This window comes from Nothoprocta perdicaria, unplaced genomic scaffold (genome assembly GCF_003342845.1).
Source record: "Nothoprocta perdicaria isolate Ctin4 unplaced genomic scaffold, notPer1 scaffold_218, whole genome shotgun sequence".
NCBI classification, from domain to species: domain Eukaryota; kingdom Metazoa; phylum Chordata; class Aves; order Tinamiformes; family Tinamidae; genus Nothoprocta; species Nothoprocta perdicaria.
Genome location: NW_020455399.1, coordinates 793,928 through 810,456, shown reverse-complemented (window position 1 = coordinate 810,456; position 16,529 = coordinate 793,928). Strand labels below are relative to the sequence as shown.

At 48.2% G+C, this 16,529-nt stretch overlaps 1 protein-coding gene across 3 annotated transcripts in view; it reads left to right on the top strand.

Moving 5' to 3' along the window:
* The window catches only part of GATAD2A (GATA zinc finger domain containing 2A), a 44,607-nt gene extending 31,834 nt beyond the window's left edge, over positions 1-12,773 (top strand). Inside the window, exons 4-12 of one of the 3 annotated variants that reach the window (XM_026038823.1) lie at positions 1,895-2,024; positions 2,567-2,698; positions 4,181-4,270; positions 6,182-6,313; positions 7,426-7,593; positions 8,369-8,648; positions 9,175-9,464; positions 10,187-10,301; positions 10,969-12,773. In XM_026038823.1, the coding sequence (XP_025894608.1) occupies positions 1,895-2,024; positions 2,567-2,698; positions 4,181-4,270; positions 6,182-6,313; positions 7,426-7,593; positions 8,369-8,648; positions 9,175-9,464; positions 10,187-10,301; positions 10,969-11,099 (1,468 nt within the window). In that variant the 3' untranslated portion in view covers positions 11,100-12,773. Of the gene's footprint in view, positions 1-1,894; positions 2,025-2,566; positions 2,699-4,180; positions 4,271-6,181; positions 6,314-7,425; positions 7,594-8,368; positions 8,649-9,174; positions 9,465-10,186; positions 10,371-10,968 lie in introns of all 3 variants that reach the window. The other 2 variants (XM_026038822.1, XM_026038824.1) reach the window with 2 other exon arrangements.
* Positions 12,774-16,529: the final 3,756 nt, after the last annotated feature.

Below are 16,529 nucleotides of genomic sequence, written 5' to 3'. Positions count from 1 at the left end.
GAATCTACACAGTGGCTCTGGTGGCTTTTATTGACATTTCTTGGTGTTTTAGGAAAACGCCCTCGGGGCGTGCGGCACCCCGGGCCGGCCCGCTCCATTTTCTCGGGCACCTGAGCCCTGACCTCACCTCACAAAATGAAGGCCGGGCCCCACCGGTTGGGACCGGCCGTTGCCATGGTTTTCGCCGGGGCGGTCACGTGCGCGGCGGAGCCACGTGACCCGCGGCCCGGCCGGGGCGGCCGCAGGATGGCGGCGTCGGGGGGACGGCGGCGTCTCCCGTGGAAAATGCCTGGCGCTCCCGGTGCTGCTCCGTGCGAGTTTGGCAGGAGCGGCACCGTTGGGCCGTCCATGAGGGCTCCTCGCAYCGGCTGCGTTCGCTCCTCGCGGGGTTTGTGAAAACCCGCTTAGCAAGCCCAAAACGTCACTTGTGCGACGCCAAAACGGGGCCAGGGCCACCGCTGTCCTTSCAGCGCACGAGGAATTCCCAGATTGTGTCCCTGAGCTGCTCGATCCGTCACCAAAGCTCCGTGGCAGCAGCCGGCGGTGTCTCGGGGTGTGCTGGCTGCCCGGCGCCCTGCACAGCTCCTGCCTTCAGAAGCAGGAGCTGGTTAAAGGCTGGAGCTGAGGAAGGATCCCCAAGTGTTCCCAAAAGACATCAGTTTACATTCTGTGGGCTCAAATCCTCGCAGTTAGGTGAAGCTCAGGTTTTTGGGCAGCGTAACCTTCCATGCTTTCCATGGGACACGGGTGACCTAAGCAGAAGTGGAGAAAGAAAGACAAGAAGTTTCTGCARTTACCTCTAAATCTTTCTTACCAAGAACCTCCAGCCTGGCCAGGATTCCAGAGTGTCCAGCTCGGACCCCAGTGCTTCCTTATCCCCTGCTGCTGGCTGCTATTGGGAAGAGAAAACCAAGCCGGCTGGAACTCAGCCTGACCAAGCTCAGCCTGTTTGCAGTACTTGGGCCCCTTTGGTGCATTTGGATGGAGTAAAAGCTTGAGATACCTCACCTGTGCTGCTCTCACTTTTGAAAGCTCCTTGGAGTTTAAGCGGCTCAAGTTTCCTGGCTCATTGTGCCCTCTAGAGGCACTTCTTCACCTTGTCCTAAATATTCCCAATATAGGATTTGTTGTCCCAAATCGTAGCATCAAAGACTCGACAAGCATCTACTCCTCATCCAGGTGCCGGGCGTGATTTTCTGAGCAAATGACCTGCTCATTGTCCACGGCCACAAGGACGGCTGCCGAATGTCCAGGAAAACTCCCAGCCAGGAGGAAGGTTGCTCTAGGGTGCCAAACCGTGTGTCTTGGGCCCTTCTGCTCCGCGTGGTTCAGAACAYTGTGCCCATACCATGGTCGTGCACAAGAGCCAAGGGGCGACTCGCTGTCCAGAAACCATGTGCTGGATGCAGCCACCTCGCAAGGCACTGAGCGCTTGTGCCAAAGACAAGGTCAAAATCAATATCCATCTGGAAGCATTTCAGTTGTTTTCAATAAAAATCACAGATGTGGGTGTCTCTGTGTCGAGACCGTAATGGGTTTCTGCTGGTAAGTAACGGGAAAGAAAAGACTCTGTTAGTGTCGGTGCTTAAAGAGGATTATGTCATTAAGTGCTTAGCTGTAGGTAAGTGCGGCACATGTGAATAGTTGGTGTTTCCTTAAGATTCTGATAAATAACTTGTTTGGGAGGTCACAGCCTGCAAACATTTGCATTAGGAAAAGGAAAGGAGACTGGGATCGACTTCAGGACTTCATTCGCATCAAACGTGCAGAACTTAAGAGATTCAAGATTAACGCGTCAGGAGTTTAGTAAACAACACTACTCTCAAGGCAGCATGAAGTCGTTTGTTTTTCTGTTTATTGACTCATTCTCTCTGCTTTTTCTTCTGCTTTACAGTGAAATAAAGAGAGAAAAGAGGGTACCCTCCCCAGATGTTATAGTGTTATCAGACAATGAACCTTCTAGCCCTAGAATGAATGGTTTAACAAAAATAGCATTAAAAGAGACCAACACGGAGGCGCTCATGGTGAGTCTGCTTGGTTTGATACGACTTTAGATTTTGCCTTTTAGAGGTGAGAAAACACAGCGCTTGTTCCCACAGGGAAACCTGCCATCGTCTGGCCTTCTAAGATTGACTTTTATGGCCTCATAAGATTGACATGAAAACAGGGAATCTTGAAGTTCTACTAAAGATGTTGCACTTATTTATTGCTTATTTTGAAACTCCTCCTATTTTTTTTTCCCGTTTCTAAAGTGCACCTTTTCCAGAACTGCCTTTCTGGTGAAGGTTACGTTGTGGATGCAGTTTTTCTTACGCAGCCTTTGTTTTCAGAGTTGCATTTGCTTCATTTACTCACTTGGCTAATGAAGAAATCTCAAAAGTCTCTTTTACCTTGCAGGGTTCTTTCACTGTAGTTAGTTYTAATGTGCCCGTATTGCAGGCATATCAGTGATATTAAGATGTACGTGACAGTTGCGCTGCTCTCGGTTCTTGTCATAACTTGCATCTTTTTGCCTCTCCCCCTCATTTTTTTTTCTCATGTTGTATTGCCTTAACTGGCCCTGCAGAAAAGCAGTCCAGAGGAGCGTGAGAGAATGATCAAACAACTAAAAGAAGAGTTACGGTTAGAAGAAGCAAAGCTTGTTTTATTGAAAAAGTTGCGGCAAAGTCAAATCCAGAAGGAGACCACTACTCAGAAGGTACTTATTTTACCTACGGTTATTTATTGTTTTGTGTTTTGGAATGGGAATAAGAAGAACAACTATTAGCAGTTGCCATAACCAGCCTACAGAGTGTATTGTAACTGCCACTTAAGAAACATCTCACTTTTAATGAAATCTTCACAAAGATTGTTGTTTTTTCCTCTTTTTGTTGTCTTTTCCTCTTAACGATTCATTTGGGTGGGATTCTTTTCTTTTTTGGTTTGTTTTGTCAAGACCAAATGACAAGACGGTTATGCTGGCGACCAAGTCCAAAAGCCAAAGGCCTTTTTATTGAAACTTAGATGCGTTTATGAATGTAATAAACTTCAAAGTATTAAAAACCATGCAGCACAGAGAGCACTAAAACACATTTGGAGGAGATCCTTGCAAATAACTCGACCTGTCAGCACATTTATTAAGGCATTTGAATCCCAAACACTGGGAACTGGCAGTTGATGGCTTCGTTGGTTATAATGCGTGGCAGACCTCCAAGTGGGGATTCCAGGGCTTGCCAGGTGAAGTCAGCCTGTGGTGAGATGTACACTTTAATCCCTCAGAAATCCAGCCCCTGGCAGGGAGACTTCAGCCCTCCCRCCCTCAATTCCCTTCTCCTGCACCATGACACACACAGAGATGGGGAGAAAAATGATCTGTCGGAAACAAATGCAGGAAAAATCTGCCATTTCTGCCCGAGGAGCTGCCTGCTCTGGCTCTCTACTTTCTCTGCACTATTCACGCTGGCACAAGGAACAGAGGTGGCTTGGAGGAGAAGGGAGGAGTGTGAAAACCCCACGCGAGACTTGGGACTAATTTCAAGTGTCTGGACCAGCAGCAACCAACTATCTTATTTTGCAGTGTGCGTTGCTGCCTTGATGCATTTTGCGATGGATTTTGTAGATTTAAGTGTGCTTCGCTCTGCAGATRGATGTTTTACAGTTGCTTCTGGTTGTTCTCTTGGTGTTTTTTTCTCCTGGACTTTCACCCATTCGAGTAGCTGGAGTTAAAAGCTGTGCAAGTACCAGTTCATTGCTGCCTGTCCAACGAGTGAACTTGGGCTGTTTGAATTCACGGCATACTCTAAGCTTCTTTATCTGAAATCTCTTCCATAAACACTGTTCACTTTAGACTCTGCTTGAATTGAGCTAGTTGCGACCACTAGCAGTGCTGGATAAGACTGAAGTAGGCTTCAAACTGAGACTGTTGAAATCTACTTCAGCTTTGCTGTGTTTTTGGTGTCTGGGCACTTTTATTTATTTCGTAGCGTAATCTTATCTACGCTTGCTTAATAACGTCTTCATTTAAATACGCATGTTTAGATGCTTGGAGGAAGAAAGGGGCGGGGGGCGGGGGAAAACCGCAGTCTTTGAAGCCTCTCTCGCTCGAGACGCAAGGAGGGAAGCGCTCGAATTCCCCGAGCCTCTGTAATTCTGCTTGCAGCCTTACACTCGTCTGCTTTCTTTCTGGTTTTTCCTCTTCCAGCCTGCTGGTTCCTCTGGGAGTGCTGTGGCCACCCCTCCGCCCTTGGTGCGGGGGACGCAGAGCGTTCCTGCGGGCAAGCCGGCCCTCCAGGTCAGTGGGGTGGGCCAGGCTCAGGCTTTGCACTGGAGGACAGGACGGATCCCAGGGAAGGCCTCCCATCCACATAAATAGCTTGGATGCAGCTGGAAAACATACTTTTCTTGTCCTTTATTTCTTTATTTTATCGCAGAACCAGTGCTAACTCCTGCAATCCCCGCTATAAGCTCTTGAGGAACCTGATGGGGTGGGAGATAGAAGTAGGATGTCACCCGCAGGTCACTCTCACAAGCTGAGCTTGTCCTGGAGAGCCTGATCCACCCTGCTGATAAATACATGGGGAATGCTGATAATAAGAGCCTTGGCCCAAAAAGGGTGCCATGGATGCCATAGAAAAAGGTGCCATAGAAAAAAGTGCCATAGAAATAACTGTGGCAACCTATGACACTTCAGGGTTTAGAACTTCTTTGATTTTGGCTCATTTCAAGCAAAGCTTAATATTTTCAAATGGTGTTTGATGCTTGAAGTTGCAGCTGTATGTTCTAAATTTGTTTTAGTTCCCCTGGAATACAGTGCTTGGGGGAAAGGGTTAACCTTGCTATCACTTYAGGCAATATTCGCAAAAGTTAAGTGGTTAGTTTTTGAGTAGTCTTTTCCTTGAGGCAAGTTGCCTAAAGACAGCACTTTCAGAGGAACTGGACCACGTGTGAAATCTGCAGCAAACAGGCAGAGAAACCTTGGTTGTATGTGGAGCGATCAGGCCAGAGAGCTCAGAATGCACAATTCTGGTCATTCTGCCTTAATTCGCAGCGTTCGGGCAAATTAACCCGATCTCCATCTGCTTTTGCTTGACTGTAAGAACTCTTTTAATTCCCGCACGCAGGATTGGGATTAACATTTGGTCTTTAGTAAAAAGGCCTGACAGGAACGGGTGACGTTTTTCCCGTTCCTAAACGTGCACACGTAGGATAAATAGTAAAAACGGGAGCTTTGGTGGTTTAGGAGCCTCAGTTCATGGCTGATGGTGAGGTTGGGGCGCGGGGAAGCGGCGGGACGCGAATCCCCGTTAASGGGACGCAGGGGCCGGGGCTCTCCTCGCGCCACGGGCCCCAGCACTAGCACCTGCTGCAATGTAAGTGGTGCATGAAGCCAGATCACCTGCTGTAACGTTCTGAGGAACTTGGAGGACTTGGCAGTCTGCAGCGCAGAAAGCATGGACAGCAGCTTTTCAAATATCTTTAGCCTGACTCTCTTTCTTTTTATTATTATTATTATTATTATTATTATTATTATTATTATTATTATTTTGCATTGTTTTCTTTGAGCTTGTCCCCTTTCCGCTCTCCCTTTTCCTTCCCCCGTACGTGCTTGTGTCCGTGTGGCCAGTCCCCTTCCCAGGCTCCTGCATCTCCAGCTTCTGTCTGGCCCCTGGGTCTCCTTGCAGACGGCATTTTGCAATTCCCTGTTCTCTTACTCCCAGCAAAAATAAATCAATATAAATAAATAAGCTTGTCTTTGAACGTGAGCCAGCCTGGCTCGCTCTTCCACATCTTCCTGATCCCGATTGGCTCACCATAGATATTGCCTCCCTCGCGCCAGCCAGGGAGGAGAGACAAAAGGCAGATGGATGTTCCTGGGGCCGCTTCCACGTGCCCCGCTCTCTCTGGCTGCAGTTGTGCCTCACCTCTCCCATGTCTGCAATACGGCAGGCCTGGAGCTGCTGAATCCCATGGTTGGTTGTTGCTGTTGTGGAAAACGTCACTCAGAACTGCTTTTCACCTTTGGAATTCCGTGCAGGATGTGAGAGAACGATCTTGAGCACGTAGCCAGACCGCTGTCCCATCCTTGCATCTGTTCGTATTGCTGCCTAACATCCAGATACCGCTTAGCCGCGCACTAGAGGAAAGCATGGATATAAATATGCCAGAATAAAGGAAAACAAGTGAATTCCCTTCTGTTTTGCAGACCTCTTCTACGCGGATACCAGGCACTGTTATTCCTCCTCCGTTGGTCCGTGGTGGGCAGCAGACTTCCTCAAAGCTAGGAACTCAGCAGAACACGCAGATAGTGATGCCACCTCTTGTCAGGGGTGCACAGGTAAGTGTTTGCCTCATGGTAGATGGACTCTGTTCTCTATCTTTTCTTAACTGTGTTTTTCAGTCATCCTCCTTGTCCGCAAAGATTCTGTATTGTACTTGAATAGAGTTGGGTATAATGCTGCTGATAGTTCCCCCTTCATTCCAGTTCATGCTTACACATTCTGCTGCTCCATGACACTTGCAGTGATCCATGAGATTGGTGATATGGGATAGAATTCTTCCTTTAGCTGCGCCAAAAAAGATGCGTTTTATTTTTTAAATAAAAGTTACTTTACAGACTTCCAGCTTTACCTGCTGCTTAGGAGAACCGCAGCAGAGGAAATAAAACTCACTGTTCTTTCACTTTTTTTTGCATGTTATTCTTCCTGCCTTATCAATTTCACCTTTTAAAATGCTAAAGCTCACTTCTTTCCTCATTGTGTCTGTCTTCAGATTGAAAAAGAGCCGCTGAAATGAGCTAGTGAGTTGGAAATGTGAAGGTCCTTGACTTGCGAGGTTGTTATCATCTCTAAGAGAAACTAGTGGTGTCACTAAAGGAGTAGGGGTGCAGCKTGAGATTTGATGTGCTCTTCTAGAGTTATGACTTCTGAGAGGCACCRTGGAAAAAAGTTTTCTTGTTAAATGAGGATTTATTTTTCAGTAAAAGGCCGACTTTTATCTGTTGCATAGCCAGTGCTAAGGAAGAAGAAGATATAAAGCATTTGGTGTTTCATTTTCTTTCTGTTACAATGATGTAGAGAACCTGCTCGTTCTGTGCAATAGCTTTTCTAATGCCTTTAAAATGAGGCAGACCCAACTACTGCACGTTCTGAAAGAAACTCGACTTGAAAACTTTAGATTTTTGGTGCCACTGTTTCGTCCTTAGTACGATGGCCTCAAACATAAGAATCTCTTCTGATGTTTCGTGGAACTAGTTTCATTTTGACAGAGGGAGAAGGAGAAATGCCATGTTTTGACAAGGATGTTAATCATCCCGCTTTTTTGCGTTCCCTGCCTTGCCTCATTTCCACTGTATCGTGTCATCCCATCTGGCTTCCACCACTTCCCACTATCTAATTCTCCCCATCCTTCATGGAACCATCACATCAGCCCATTTCTGTGTCTTCCCAGCAAATCCACAACATCCGACAGCACTCCAGCACAGGGCCGCCTCCGCTGCTGCTGGCACCGCGGGCATCGGTCCCCAGTGTGCAAATTCAGGGGCAGAGAATTATACAACAGGGTCTGATCCGTGTCGCCAATGTCCCCAATACCAGCCTGCTTGTCAATATCCCACAGGTGAGTCCCAGAGCTTTGCACCAAATATAACATTAATGCGAGAATACAGGTGAGCAGAGGCAATTGCTGCGGTTCCTTGTGACTGCAGTTACCCTGCTCTTCCTGCACACACCATTTCTGTGCTTATGTTCACCCACTCTGTACAGAAATACGAAAAAAATATTGCAGATAATTGGGAAGAAGTGCACATATCAGTAAGCTGAGTTTTCCCCATTTGCTATTTCAATACGAAACTGTCCTTCAGAATATTCTCTCTTCTTCTTTAGGAAGCATAAATAAAATGAGTGCTCTAGTAAACAGAACTCAAAATGGATTAGCACTTCTATTTCGAAACACCAAAAGATGTTGCCGTGCAAGCAGTGTTAGATAAAAGCAGCGCAGAAGCACATGTTTGTTYTAAAACTAACAGTAATGATTTTGGCAAAGTCGTACGAAAAGTACACTTTTTTTTCCTCCTCCCCTTCCAGATTTCCGATATCTGGAAATGATCAGTGAAGGAAAGTGAAATTATTTAGAAAAAGGATAAGAGGATTAGRTGCCCTATTAGTTGTAATAGGATCTAAGCGTGCGTATGTATCGTGATGTGTTTGGTAGACTGCATAAACTAGGTCTTGGCGGGAGATGGTCTCCGTTGTGCACTCACAAAACCCACCCGTCACAGCAAACACCGAGTGTCCTCCCTCCTTTTGACCGTCTCGGTAGAACAGGAGTATTTCCAAAGGGCTGAACAAGGTGGAGCCTGTCCCTGACCAAAACGTTCAACTTTCCCCCCAAGGCGTCGCCCACCTCACTAAAAGGTACGACGGTGACGGCGGCGCAGGCGAACGCCACCACGACGAGCGCCGCTGCCCTGGGGAACTCGAGCGAGTCGCCCGCGAGCCGGCAGGCGGCCGCCAAGCTCGCCTTGCGGAAGCAGCTGGAGAAGACGCTGCTCGAGATTCCTCCTCCGAAGCCGCCCGCGCCGGAGATGAACTTCCTGCCAAGTGCCGCTAATAACGAATTCATCTACTTGGTTGGGTTGGAAGAGGTGGTGCAGAATTTGCTGGAAACTCAAGGTGAGGCGGCATTAGAAATCTTACAGGTGAAGAGAGAAACTTTCCCATGTGGACTCTTAGCTGAAAACACGTGGTGAAGAGCTTCAGCCTTTGCATAGTTAAATTTTCATAGGCTGCCTCATGTTGGATTCACTTTCTCTGACAATTTTTAAATTGCTTTATTTAACTGCGCAATTCTAGAATTTCACAATGGTCTGACTTTGTGTTAGGCATTAATTATAAAGATTTCTCTAAAATGCATCCACTTCTCCCTAGAGCTGTTGACTTTCTCTCAACTGCTTGTTTGCCATCAATGTTGAATTCCCAAAAGAGAGATTTTCAGCAGATTCCTTACCAATCTGTTCACGGGCAGGAATGGGATAAATATCCTGGAGAAACTGTCTCAAAACAAAGGAGGAATGCAGTTCTAGGTTAATTTATGTAGATGGAGCAGAGGCATAAAGTTCCCGCCCCACCCATCAAGGGGTTAGTTCTCGTTTTGCGGGAGCTGCAGGCGTAGCCGAGCTAACCCCGTCGTGTCCCTCAGGTAAAGCTTCCGTTGCCGCCTCGTGCCGCGAGCCCTACATGTGCGCGCAGTGCAAGACCGACTTCACCTGCCGCTGGAGGGAGGAGAAGAACGGCACCATCATGTGCGAAACCTGCATGACCTCCAACCAGAAAAAGGCCTTGAAAGCGGAGCACACGAACCGGCTGAAGGCTGCCTTTGTGAAAGCCCTGCAGCAGGAGCAGGAGATCGAGCAGAGGATACTGCAGCAGACGGCGTCGCCCGTGCAGAGCAAGGCGGAGCCCATCGTGCAGCACCACTCGCTCAAGCAGGTACGGATCTGACCATGGGGAGCTGCGTCCCAGTGCTGTCTGGTGCACACATGGGAAGCTGCTGCTCGAGTTTCGTGTTCTCTTTGAGCTCCACAGTTAGAGTTTGAGCTCAAAACGGGGCTGTTTAAAATGTTCTGTKGTGTCCTGGTGACCTGTAAACTGTCTTCTGGGGACCTGAAGGGTGGAAGTTGGTGGTGCTCTTTCTGCAGAGTCACTGTGATTATCCTGGGGTTTTTAGCTCTCATCTCACAAAACATTGTCCTGAACTTATTTTGGGATGTACTAAATGGCAAATTTTGCTCCAATGCAAATGCCTAAGAGGGAGAAATACCTCACTTGAGCCAGGAACGCCTAACTTTTTTTGTGAAGTTTCAGGGTAATGGATAATAGCCGTGGCCTCAGAGCCCGGATCTTTAGGCTGGTGAAATAATCAGGGTGCACTGATGCTGACAGAGAGGGAGTGTTGGTCTGTGTGTGGAGATGCCTACACAGCTCCTCTGTGCTGCTTTGCACTTGACTAACTCTCCCGTCTTACTGACACTTCCAGAAGCATAAAGCCAGTTCTTACTTCAGTACAGAGATCCTGAAGCTGTCAGCCCTGAGACTAACACCCCGTTCCAGATGTAGGCAGCAGGAAAGGGAAATGCAGTGAGGGTTCCTCAGGGCTGGTGGAAAGCGAAGCAAAGCTGTTGTGCCCACGCAGCCCTGTGCTCTCTCGGCAGACTTCTAGCCAGATGTCTCGAGGTGCGGGAGCCCCGCGAGGAGTGTTGCATGCGTTTAGCCAGTCACCCAAGTTGCAGAATGCATCGTCTGCAGCAGCACTTGGGAGCAGGCCAGGTAAGCATGCTGAGAGACCTGTCAGCAAGGGCAGCGCTGCCACCTGGAAGAAGACTTCCATCAATACAGGTAGATTTTTCTCTAAAGTTCCTTTTCTTTGTGCTTACTAGCTGCACTCTATCCAACAATCATAGTTCTTTGGGTAAGAATGCTTTCTCTTTGACACTTCCTGCATGAAAACCTGGGGATACCAAGGGTTAAACCTGGTGTTCCCTGGTTAATATTCTTCTTTGCACCTGCTCTTGGTGTAGTTTATGTACATCAGAAGTGATGAAGTGCTGCCATTTAAAACCAACGCTGCTTTACACTGTTGCATATAGATTTAACGTGGTACTGAACTGTTCAGCACCCTGCACAGTCAGCACTGCACTGCAGGAGTTTGTCATTTAATTCAGTCGTTTAATTTTGATCGTTTAATTTCTCTTTGCTGTAATCAACATACAATAGATCTTGCTTTAGGTAAAGTACAGTACGAATGCCTAGAATTTCTCATTATTTGAACTGCTAACTAAAGCAGTTGCTTTGATACAAACCTTATTTATGGAATTTTAACTTCTAATTTTACCTTGTGATTGGGTTTTTTTTTTGTTATTTGTTTGTTTCTGTTTTTTCTTCACGCTTTTCCTGTATTGTGATGCTTGTTCTGCTCTCTTTTCTATTCTGTCAGGTGGGGCTTTACCTTTTGTTAATCCTAGTTTAGCTGTGCACAAGTCGTCTTCAGCAGTAGACCGCCAGCGCGAATATCTCCTGGATATGATTCCCCCACGGTCCATCCCACAGTCTGCCACGTGGAAATAATGCAGAGGAATTCCCAAGAGGAAGACTTAGTCTCTTTCTGCCATCCTTTTTATACCACATTACAGTGGAATCTGCTTTAATCCCAGCTGGATACGCCCCAGGCTTCATAGGATGCAAGAAGACCACTCCTCATCCCATCGAGTGCTGCTGTCCCCGCTGTGAGCAAATGACACCACGTGGGTGGGAAAGACTTGAGCTCATTTGGTTATGAGATCCTTATGATTGATTGATGATGAAGGCTGTCAGGGAAGGGGAAGAATTCATAATTTTGGGGGCTTTATGCATTTAGTTTTTTTGTCACCAGCACAAAAGGAGGACTAATGACTCTCTGCCTTCGGTTTCTTTATTAATAACTCCCCGTTCAGCGAGAGCGCGGCGTCCGCGCGCGCTCAGGCGTGCACGGCAGCTCCGGGAAAGAGGAATCTCAGCCTGATGCTGCAGATGCGTTTAGCGAGCCGGATTCATGTCTGCTTCCCTTCCCGGCCCCTCCTCAACCCAGGGAGGCAGCCTCCAGATTATAATGTCTCCAAATCATCTGATGATGAGCTAACGATAAATAAGTACAAACTCCAATTCCAGTTGAGTCTGGTTTTTCTAAGGGACTGGCTGCCACCAAAACTTGTCTGGTAGGTGGGAGCCAGTGCAGGAGTCTCTCACTTTTGTTGGATTCTGTTTTGAATAGACTTTTGGAACTTTTTGGTAGTGCAAAATCAAACTTACCGAATAGACAACCACCTTTGTTCAGTCTTTCTAATTCAGCGAAGAGCAGTTGGGCCTTTCATATGTTCCCGGAGACTTAAGAGTAAAACTTTTTCCTTTTTTGGGGGGCAGTTTTTGTTGTTGTTGCTGTTGTTGTTTTGAGAAATCCTACTCAGAACCTAGGAATTCCAGCAGCCGCGTGCGGTCGAAGGGGCGAGCGGAGGGAGCGGAGGCCTGGGAGGCTGCGCTCAGGTAACGGGTTCTTTGCCCTGTCCCCGTGTCCCGCCGAGCAGCGGCTCGCGGTGGCTCTGCCACCACCTGCTGGGCTGGTTTCGGGCACCTCGATCCCTCTGAAATTCCGTTCTTCCAAGCGTTCCACGCATGCTCCTCTGCCCCGTCCCTTCCACGCTTCAGTTTGGATAGAGCTTTAGGCAGCCCTGCTTTAAGGACAGGTTTCTCTGTGGGTTTAATATATTTGGGGGATTSCGCAGGTTTAAATCCCAAGTTGATCAGGTCCAGTTTTTCTTCTCGTCGTCTTCTCTCCTTTTTCCCTGTTGCTTCTCCCCAATTAAAGTTGAATTCAAGTGGCAGAAATACATGCCTTACTACTTAGGTTGCATATCAGTGCTAGAAGTAGTGCTGATAAGAATTATTTGCAAAGGAAGAAATATATATATATCTATATATCTATATATAAAAGAAAAGGGGGGAGGGGTTACTATTCAGTCTATGCTGAATCTATTTTCTTAGCAATTGCAATTAGATCTCACTTTAAATCAGTTACCGTATAGGGTCATCCCTCTTAAGATCTAACTATTGCATAGTGGAAAAAGAAAACTCACGTTCGTTTTAGCCCCTATTCTGTTGTGTGAATTTCAGTATTTAGATGCTCTTGAAAACTGTTGGGTAGTCTAGAAAAACTAGTTTTGCAAAATGGTGTTTGTTGCTGTATAAAGCCCTAGAATTTCAATTTGACTGKKTTTTTTTTTTGTTTGTTTGTTTGTTTTACAAATGTAAATTAAGAGCTAAATGGGGATGAGAGGAATTAGTTTGAGTTTTTGAATTTTTCTTTTCATTCCAAGCTATTTTGGACTGGGAGATGTGGAGAGAGAAATTGAGTGCATTTTATTTTTGCACTTTGAAATACTATGAAAATGTTTCAGTTCCTTAAACGTGTGAAGGTTTTCCTTGTTTTGCTTGGTTTTCTCTCTTTTGACAAATACCTGCATTATTGCATCTCTGATACAAATGTCTAGTACTATTGAATGACCTGGGGAAAGTGCATTTGTTTAAAAAAATTCTCAATTAAAATTCAAAGTCATTTTGGGGAAACCTGGACAATTTAGCAATTTCCTTCCAGTACTGAAGAAGTTTTGGCTGCAGCTGATGCTGGGAAGAGGGGACTGGAAGGAGGGACCGAAGTGCTAAAGTCGCCTGGTTTAAAAGCTGTGTCAAAACCTCTTTGGGAGCCAGCAGCTCAGTAGGGCACCGTCTGCCCTTGGATTTCAGCTCAGCGGAGAGGGGCCGTTTGTCGTTTTAAGATCCAGACGTGGAAAGAAGAGCGAGTCTGCGCTGCCCCCTTGAAAATCCCGCAGCCCCCCGACCTGGGCTTGTTGTCATTCAGCCTCCAATAACCCCCCACAACCCAAATCCACGTGTTTGGGGGCACAATTGTCTCGCAGGCTTCAAACCAACATGAAATCCAAGGTGGGTTTTACGCTGTCGGGGTCCCAAAGCGTCTTGGCACTGCTTTTAATGCTGCTCCGTGGAGTGTTGCAGGTAACGTAGAGTATATATTTATTGCYGCTGCGTTTCTGCAGAGGTTGGGTAAGCGCGCCAGGAGCAGAGCGAGGGGCCGTGACCCGCGTTGTTGCGGAGGAACCGCTCCATCCTTCCTAGCCGGAGCTGCGTAGGCACTTGGGTAGCGTTTCACGGGGCTAGTTAACRTGTCATATGTTAGGCTTAGCGTAGTTGTCCAAACACTTGCTCCAGTCTTTCCCACTCTTCTCTCTCGCCCTTCATCCGCTCCCTTTCCTTGCAAAACCYCCCTCCAAGCCCCGAGGAGCGACGGCCGCGAGGCGGGCGCAGCCGCGGCCGGAGCCTCGGGGCGCGCGGAGGCGGCCGGCACCAAATCCCGCTTCTCTTCACGCTCCTGTCCCCCTTGGAGACTCCCGCCGCCTTAAGGGCTACTAATTCCTGCTGCCGGGGGAGGCCCTGGAGGACGCGGCCTCGCCTGGAAAACGGGACCCTCTCCCTGCAGCTCCGTGGGAGCGAGAGACTGAAGGCGCCGCGCCRGCGGAGCGCGACCGCGGGCATCGTTCAGGTGGCGACCGCGGCGTCCCGGCCCTGCGCTGCTCCGTGCGCCCTGCTGCACGTGCCGCCCGGAGCCCCCCGGAGCCCCCCGGAGCCGCCCGGAGCTCCCGGAGCCCCCGCGGCCCCTCTCCTGGCGAGAGCGCTGCGGCAGCGCGGGGCCTTGCAAGCCATAGAACCCTCCTTGGAGACGTTGCGACCACAAGGTTTTATAATACAGTAATAATGACAATGACTATTGTACTTAGATTTTAGCAACTTGTGAAATAAACCCCTGATTTTCATTGGAAACCAGTGTTGCAATCTGGGAGCCGTGTGGTTCTTTTTTTTTTTTTTTTTTTTTAATTTTATTTTTTTATAACCTAATTTATTATCTGCTTGGTTTCGGAGCACGGGCCGGGCGACGGCTCGCGGCTCAGAAACGTGAAAAGTGGCCTGGTTGAACCGTTTATTTTTATAGTGCAGTCAACTTTGACAGCTTTTCCAGTTCATGTAAAGTGTGATTTTGCTAATTTTTGTATTCTAGGGATTCCTGTGAATGGCATTCCAGGTGTAATATTGAAGAAGACTTYTGGTTAATCTTAAATTCAAGATAGACTTTTTTTTTTTTCTTTTTTTCCTATAGATACTTTAATTGTTTTAGGAACCCTCCTTTTACCTCTGACTTCAGACCTAGTTATCCCGTTTTTGCGTACTAAGAGGAGATTTTTACCAAAGTACAGTGAAGAATTGCAAGGGGGGGGGTTGGGGTGTAGCAAACAGGGAAGGTTTAGACAGGTCTCACCAAAAACCCTATTCGGCTCATTTGTCACCGTCTCCTTTTGGAAGGAGGGGGCACAGAAGGCATTTTTAATAATGTATAAATATATATATATAGATATATATATAAGAATATATATATAAATATATATATATATATATATATAATGCGAAAAGACCTCAAGGAACCGCAGTAGTGTTTGTCTGCTTAAGGCAGAGTTAGGCTGTGTATTGCATTTAGCAAAATAACTTGCATTGTGCTTTTTTTTAAAGAAAAGAAGAAAAAAAACTTTATAATCATCTAAGAGAGTGTAACAGAGTAACGTTACGCCAGCGCAGGGTATGTTTTGTCACTCTATTTATTGTGACTCTAAATCTTTGATAAATAAAACAAAAAAATTAAAAAAAAAAAAAAGGAATTCCCAGGAAAACCTGCCAGTCAGCCTCACGGGAGGAGGGGTCCGAGCTCGGGAACTGTACGCTTTGTTGTGAGGGATTTTTAGTATTTGAATGACAATAAACAAATGGACAAACTCTTGGCTCTGCCTCTTCTTTGGAGGAGCCGGAGCGGCGGAGGCGGCGGCTGGAGCGGGGAGCCGGGCCTGGCGCCGGGCACGCAGTCCGCCCCCGAGCAGAAGCCACGGGAGAGAACCGGGAAGGAGAAGATAAAATTCCGTGTGGAGTGTGAGGAGCTCAAAGAAGAAGCCAGGGCTCCGCTGCGCTTCCCTGCGGGTAGGAGCACAAGGRACGTACCCTGTCCCGGCGCCGGCTGCAGGATTGGGAAGGGGAAGAGCGTGGTCCTAGTGCCCGGCTTTGAGCCGGCCTTGCCGTTCCCGGCCGGAGCAGCCCTCGGAGCCCCGCAAAGCCCCTCCGGAGGCGGCAGCATCTGCAGGGAGCCGGAGCATTCCCAGAAAAGCCTCTTTGGGAGGAAAGAAGCAGATACATGGCTCCTGCTCCATAATTAAGTCTACTTGGAGATGCACAAAAATACCCCATAACTTCTTTTTTTGGCTTTTTTTTTTTAAATTATTATTTTTTACAGTGTGGATGGCTGCGTCTGGAGACCAGAGRCTGCACGTGGGATCCGCATGGAGCCACCACTGCTTCCGCATCTCCTGCATGGGGAGCAGCAGCTCCGGAGCATCCGTGCACGCCAGGGGAGCGCTTGTTATCCCAGTGCGGGATCCGGCCGCGTCACCGCGCGCCCCGTCTGCCACCCGGGCGCTGCTCCGGCCTGGGGCCATCTGGGAGGCTGCGGCCCCGGGATTAGAGCCCCGATTAGCGCTAAGACACCAGCGACCTCGATCTGCAGCGGTCACGGCTTAGCGGGAAGCGGCGCGGAGCTGCAGCGGACCCGGGCGCTGCTGCAGCGAGCTGCTCTGCGGCCTCCTGCGTGCAGCGCGCCGGCCGCTGCGTGCGGCTTGCCACGCGCTTGCACACTTGGCGCATGCTTGCCACGCGCTTGCTGCTCCCTTGCACACTTGGTGCACGCGCTTGCACACCTGGCGCATGCTTCGACTCTTGGTGCTCGCTTGGTACACACTTGCACGTGGTGCATGCTTGCTGTGCACGCTTGTATGCTTGCACTCTTGCTGCATGCTTGGTGCACGCTTGGTGCACCGTTGGTGCATGCTTGCACTCGGTGCACGCTTGGTGTGTGCT